The following is a 6,353-nucleotide window of genomic DNA, read 5'->3' as shown; positions in this document are numbered from 1 at the left end:
GGTGGTTAATCCAGGGTATAGTGTGGAAGATTTTCATAAACCTGGAATATTTGGCAACTGATAGTATTAACAACAGACTTGTGATTGCAATTTACATGTATTTTTAGACTATCTGGTTAGGCAAACCTGTCTATTTTATTTTAAAATATATATTGCTTAAGTAGGTCATTTTAAATGCCAAACTTTAGTAGTGTTGTTAAACCTGTGCTTTTCTCTCCATACTTTACAAAAGGAGTGTTTTGGATTAAACTTTCCATATGGGGTAGAACCACAGTCTTGTAATACACTGTCTTGTATATGAATGCCAGACCTTGTATGAATGGTGTACTCTCAGCAAGACCTCTGCTCAGAGGAAAAACACAATGTGGGAAGTGGTTAACTGGTGTTCGTGTTCCCACTCCAATCATGAAAGACAGCTAGGTTTTAGGAAAATAGATCACTGTCATGTCCATTCAATAATTTTAATTTTGAAAGCTAACTTGCAAAATGCAGTATATTTTTGTGATGGGTGCATGTGTCTGCTGTGAATTGCACAGGTGCACTGAAAATCAGTTGTTGGCCAACAGATGCAAATAAGACTATAGTATGTGCAGTTGTTTACCTCTAGTAGATTTGCGTTGTGGACTGCAATGTTGCAGGTTGGTGTTGAGTACTAATATTTGGTCGCATCTCTCAAGTCTTGGAAAGGATCTTTCTGTTCTACAAATACCGGGCATCATCTTGGGTGATACAATGGAATGATTTCTAACAGTTAGCATTACATGTAGTAGTAATAAGCATTTGCTTATGATATGAACTTCATATGTTGTCCTATATTGCTATTTAGCTATTTCTCTTCTACTTCAAAATACTGAATTAAGTTTGGATTTGGTGCCTCAGTGTGCAATTAGTTCCCTTTTTCTTTAAATCAGATTCCGTGACTGCAGAGGCCTTCAATACCTGCTCACAACCCAGCTGGACGAAGTGAAGAAGTTCCAGAAGATTGTAAGAGAAGCAGTGAAAAACTTAGAAGGCCCTCCCTCTAAGCAGGTTATTGAGGCTGCCACTATCTGCCATTTGCGACCTGTTAGACTTCCACTTAACAAGTATGTCTTGAAAACAGAAAATATACTTTAGAGGTGTATTATTAAATTTTCCTTCATTTGAAATAAGAAGAGATTAAAGTCTTTATTCTGTAGTCAGGGTTTGTATGCACACAGATACCACAGATCCATTTGTTAGAATCATGACCTTACTTTAGTTTTATTCTTATAAAATCTTTCCCTGTCAATTATTATATTGAGTGTACATAAGACTGTTAAACTGTTCTTTTTTAAGGACTTTGTGTGGGTTTATATGTTGGAATAGGGAATTACAGGAATTACTTTGGTTTCTGATGAAATTCTGAGTGCTTCTGTTTTCAATCTTCTGTATTGCAGCTGTGTCTTTTGTAAGGCTGATGAGTTGTTCACAGAATACGAGTCGAAGCTCTTTTCTCATACGTAAGTTCATAGCTTTATAAACTTCTCACTATTAAAAAAAAGTGAAAGTTGGATTGTTTTATATTTTCTACTTTAACTTTTCTGAAATAACTTAATGAACAAATTACAGCAACTTCTTGATAGTGGCCTTGATAGCAATTTTATTAGTCAGGTTTAATTTTCTATGTACATTTCATTTGAAAAAGGTGCGTACAAGGAACGAATACATGCTGCTTTTTCTCAAGCTGCTATAATATGACCATACATTTGAAATGAAGTGTTAAAGTGTTCAGAAAGTGTGTGTACAAATACAAGTATGCTAATTAAACGAATGTTCCTGTTTGTGCAAATATTTATTTGCAGGCCAGATGCAAATGGTATAATACCATACTTGTTCATAGATTTTTTTTTTTTTTTTAATTCTGTATAATTCATGAAGTAACAAAATTTTACTAACGCCACAATGAGAGAGGAGATTTCAGACATGAATGCAGCTGTGAGCTAAAAGAAGGGTTGCACCAGCACGTGGTGTGAGAGAAGTATTCATAGTGGAGAGTACTGAGAGGCACAGATTACAGCCCTCTGCATACCTTCTCTTTGACTTTTATCTCTCATATCCCTCACTATGTCAAAATTGGATTCAAAAACCTTGAGGTCACTGAGAAAACATTTTGAAAAGTCTTTACCAGTGGGAGCTCTGTTACCTAATGATTGCTGGAATCATTAGGAAACGTTAGTGTGTTTCTGAATTAGCACTGTTTGTCAAGGAGGGGACCAGGAAGCTGTAGTGTTCTTAAATAGTGCAATACACAGCAAATTTTGCATCGGAGTTTAACTGCAATTCTTGCTGATTTAAGAAGTCAAATTGCAAATTTTTTAAATGAATGTGACATTAATCATTAATAACTACTGAAAGATAATTAAGATGCGTAAGCCTTTACAAAAGCCATTGATGATTTTATGCTGTCAAAATGGCCTGTACAGCGATTTCATTGCTGGCACTGAGGTCACTGTGTTCAAAGCAAGCTTTAGGGATATCAGGTAATAAAAAAGCTGTTTATGTTTGTTTGGTTTGCTTTTTCCTTTAATCAAATATTAGAAGGCTGAAATGTATGGTGAATAAGTAGAAATGGATGTGGAAGTAAAAAATTAGTGATAAGTATCGTGTTGGGTTTGTTTTTAAGTGTTAAAGGCCAAATGGCAATATTTGAGGAGATGATAGAAGATGAAGAAGGGCTTGTTGATGACCGTTTGCCCACCACAAGTAGAGGACTGTGGGCGACCAGTGAAACTGAACGTGCCTTGAAAGCTATTCTCTCCTTTGCCAAAGCCCATCGGATGGATGTTAAGCTAACCGAAGAAGGCAGCATATTTCTGGAACTCTTTGAAGCGTGGAAAAAGGAATATAAGGTACAGTAAATGAGATGGTGACAAAACAGTTGTCTAGTCCATTTAATGTAATATAAACAAATTTAAGCTGAATATGAACAAATCTAAGTTGTATTCCTGAAATTAGGGTTTGCCTACACAAAGCTTTTTCACAGTGCTTATTACAGGATTTGATTTTAAATGGTTTATATATGATTTAAGAGTTTCTAAAAGCTGTACGGGCTACTAAGCAAATTAGTAAGCAATGTAATTGCATCTATTAAGACAGTATACAGATATAATTAAATACGTTCATCTGTTTAGTTAAATCAGAGTGTAGCAAGACTCAGCAAATCGAACATTGGTCCATTCTGTAATTCAGTTTACCTTCAGTCTTGTGCTAGCTACCGATGTCCTTTCACCATTGCTTTATTTCCTGGATCTTGTTTACTACACAATGTAACCTGAAATAATTAGTCTCCTGTTGTTTGGATCAGAGAGAACTATAGGAGTATACTGTGGCTTTCTCCATGCATCGTTGTGCGTCTGTGTTTCCTTGCAGTGAGTACATACCAGTGATGGAGAAGGGGGAAGAGCTGTTGCGCACAAGGGTCTCATCCTGTCTTACAGCTTAGGTGTAATCAAAAGTGTTTTCTCTTGAATGCTTCTCCTCACTTTTAATTAACACAGACTTTAGCTTCAGTAGAACACACTTGGTACCCCAGTGTCAGGCTTATTGACTCTTTCACACATTCTTTTTTTTTTTTTGTGGTCTGACATTAGAGGAAATTCCTTTTCCTTGAAAGGTTTTCGCCCCTGTGATCTTTCTCCCAGGCCTTCTGTTTCATGATTCTAGCAAATTGTCACTTAACTTGCTTTTTGGCTAGGAGATTTTGAAAAAGCCAAGGTACTTTTTGCAGAAGTATGCTATCCAAGAATTTAAACATTTGTAATTAGCTTTAGTCTATAGAAGAAGAGAAGATACTCTAGAGAGCAATTTACTTTATGTATCTTAGATTAACTAATGGAATTCAGTCTGTCTTTGTTGTTCAACAAACTCGGTTACTGATCACCTACTTTCCTCAAATCGGTTGCACTACTTAGGAGTGAGACTTAATCTGGAGCTGCCTTAAAAAAATTACTAGGTTACAGTGTAACACACACACAAAAAACCCACCTTTTTAAACAAAATGACATCTCAATCAGCATTTAGGTATCTGATAGTTAAAGTTATTAAACACCTAATAAAGTTGTGCTGCTCTCACAAAGTCAGGTCACTTGCTTGTGGTACCAAAATGCTGATGGGAGAATAATGACCCTCTCTCATCTCATGCTTCAGTATTGTGTGTCTTCGGCTTGTAGCAGTTCACAAAAGGAGAAGGACATAAGGAAACCAGTTACCAAGGCATTGCTATGTGTTGGGTATTTGCTGCTGCGAGAAGGGAACACAGTCTCTTCATGTCCTTTTACTTTAGGAAACAAAAGGTGGGACTGATATGCCAATGAGAATGAAAATAGTGCTGTTATGATGCCATCTGTCATGACTTGGAAGTACTGATTCAATTGTCCATACTACTCTAATTTACATTAAGCTACAACGATAATACTCTGTAAAATAACCCTTAAATAAACCAAAATCTAAACCAAGCTTTTTTCCTTTTTTTCCTTTTTTTCCTTTTTTTCCTTTTTTCCTTTTTTTCCTTTTTTCCTTTTTTCCTTTTTTCCTTTTTTCCTTTTTTCCTTTTTTCCTTTTTTCCTTTTTTCCTTTTTTCCTTTTTTTCCTTTTGCCCCTTTCTTTTCCCCCCCCTTCCCCTCCCTTTTCCCCCCTTTTTGAAAAAGTAATTTTAGCTTAGTTTCCCCCTAATTTTAGTTTAGTTTCTTTCATTTTGGGGGAGTAAGCGCCTTTCAGCTTACTCTCTGTCCTTACCCTGTATGCCAGGTTTAATACACAGTAATTTTATGTTTGTAATCTACGCATAGCTCAAAACAAGTCTTTCTTGAGCTAAAAGAAAAACCCCAACCAACCAACCATCACAACCCCCAGCAACTGAGTATTTAGAAATATCTTCACAATTGAAAAATCAGAAATCAACCAATAGTAATTTTTGGCATTTGCAAAAAGTCTTAGAATTTCAGTAAGATCACTGAAGATTTTTTATAAAATATGTAAATAGTGGAAAGCTTGGGAAGAAGTATTTTACAGTATTGTCAGTAATTTTAAAATGTCAGTTTATATGTATAGTATACTTCCAGTTGTAGACATTTCTTTTGTAGAAAGCCAGAATTTACTTTTTCTTGGGAGAATTGAATCTGATGTTATCTTCACTTCTTCTTGTCTGTGCATTTATCAAGACCACTCAAACTGTTAACATTGCTTTAAAACATACTTCATCTTTAAGAAGCAGTCTTAGTACTATAATAGCTAGTTGTTTAAAATCGCTTAAACATTTTTCCTTATTTTATTCAGCATTTGCTTAGTCTTGCAAGGCGTTTTGTTTCTAAACTTTTAGTTGCATTAGTTATTGTAATAGTAATAGTTGTAGAAGAAATGAGAGACAGGTATTTACAGTTGTTCATAAAGAGAGGCTAGAAAAGAAAGCAGGCAAGATGATCTCTATAATGTTTGTTTTCCTTCGTAATTTGTTGTTGTTGTGGCTGAATTACTGTAAAGAAATATTATCCCTTACTCCAAAAAGATTTTCCCATTACACATTGTATGGCAGAGTCACATAAAGGGAACTCGACTCAGTTCTGCTACTAATTTGCTTAGGTTTTTCTTACAGTTACTTCATGAATATTGGATGGTACTAAGGGATCACGTGTCTGCTATTGATGAACTGGCAATGGCTACAGAACGGCTGAGAGTGCGTCATCCTGATGAGCCAAAACCAAATCCACCAGTTCTCCACATCATAGAACCGCATGAGGTAAAGTACTTGGCAGGAAAGAAATGGTTTTTTTTCTGAAAGAACCTACCTGCTACAAAACCAAAATCTGTATTTAGATCTATGTATAAAGTCTATAATATGCCTCTGTTTCCATTTCAGAAAGCCTTGGTGGACTAAAGAGTTCCTATCTATTTCTACATTCAGTGTATGGGCCTCTTTGAACTTGTAACTCTTATTTTAATACAGTTTTGTCAGCCTTCTGACTGTAAGAATGGCATGTTTCCAAAAGACTGTTGTCCTTCCAGCAGCAGGTGAATGGCTCTGGGACCTTTCTCTACAATTGCCCAGCTTTCCAAGCTGGTGGAAAATTAAGTTGACCTGATATTTCACCCATACTGCTACTTTCCACAGGGACCTGAAAAAAAGCAGTGAAAACCTAAAAGACAAATCTTTTTTCAGTATCTTGGAATTTCTGAGCCACCTCTGAGACACTTTCTGTTCATGAACATAGAGAAAATGCTTGGTTGATTTAACATCTTAATTTTTTTTTTTTTTTGCACCAATGGAAATATGTTTTCAATATAAACATTATGTGCTTTTTTCCAGTGAGATTCAGTGTTAGATAAAAGTGCTTTTT

The 6,353-nt window shown here is 35.6% G+C and overlaps 1 protein-coding gene across 1 annotated transcript in view; it reads left to right on the top strand.

Annotated features, from left to right (window-relative positions):
• Positions 1-911: 911 nt before the first annotated feature.
• Positions 912-6,353, top strand: part of LOC104080338 (E3 ubiquitin-protein ligase SHPRH-like) — a gene marked incomplete at its 5' end in the record, with an annotated part of 19,622 nt that continues 14,180 nt past the window's right edge. The window contains 4 exons of the mRNA XM_009582699.1: positions 912-1,085; positions 1,419-1,481; positions 2,645-2,870; positions 5,612-5,755. Coding sequence (XP_009580994.1) covers positions 912-1,085; positions 1,419-1,481; positions 2,645-2,870; positions 5,612-5,755 — 607 coding nt within the window. The remainder of the gene's footprint in view (positions 1,086-1,418; positions 1,482-2,644; positions 2,871-5,611; positions 5,756-6,353) is intronic.

The sequence above is a fragment of the Fulmarus glacialis genome, unplaced genomic scaffold (genome assembly GCF_000690835.1).
Source record: "Fulmarus glacialis isolate BGI_N327 unplaced genomic scaffold, ASM69083v1 scaffold3328, whole genome shotgun sequence".
NCBI lineage: Eukaryota > Metazoa > Chordata > Aves > Procellariiformes > Procellariidae > Fulmarus > Fulmarus glacialis.
This window is presented reverse-complemented; position numbering and strand designations above follow the sequence as displayed.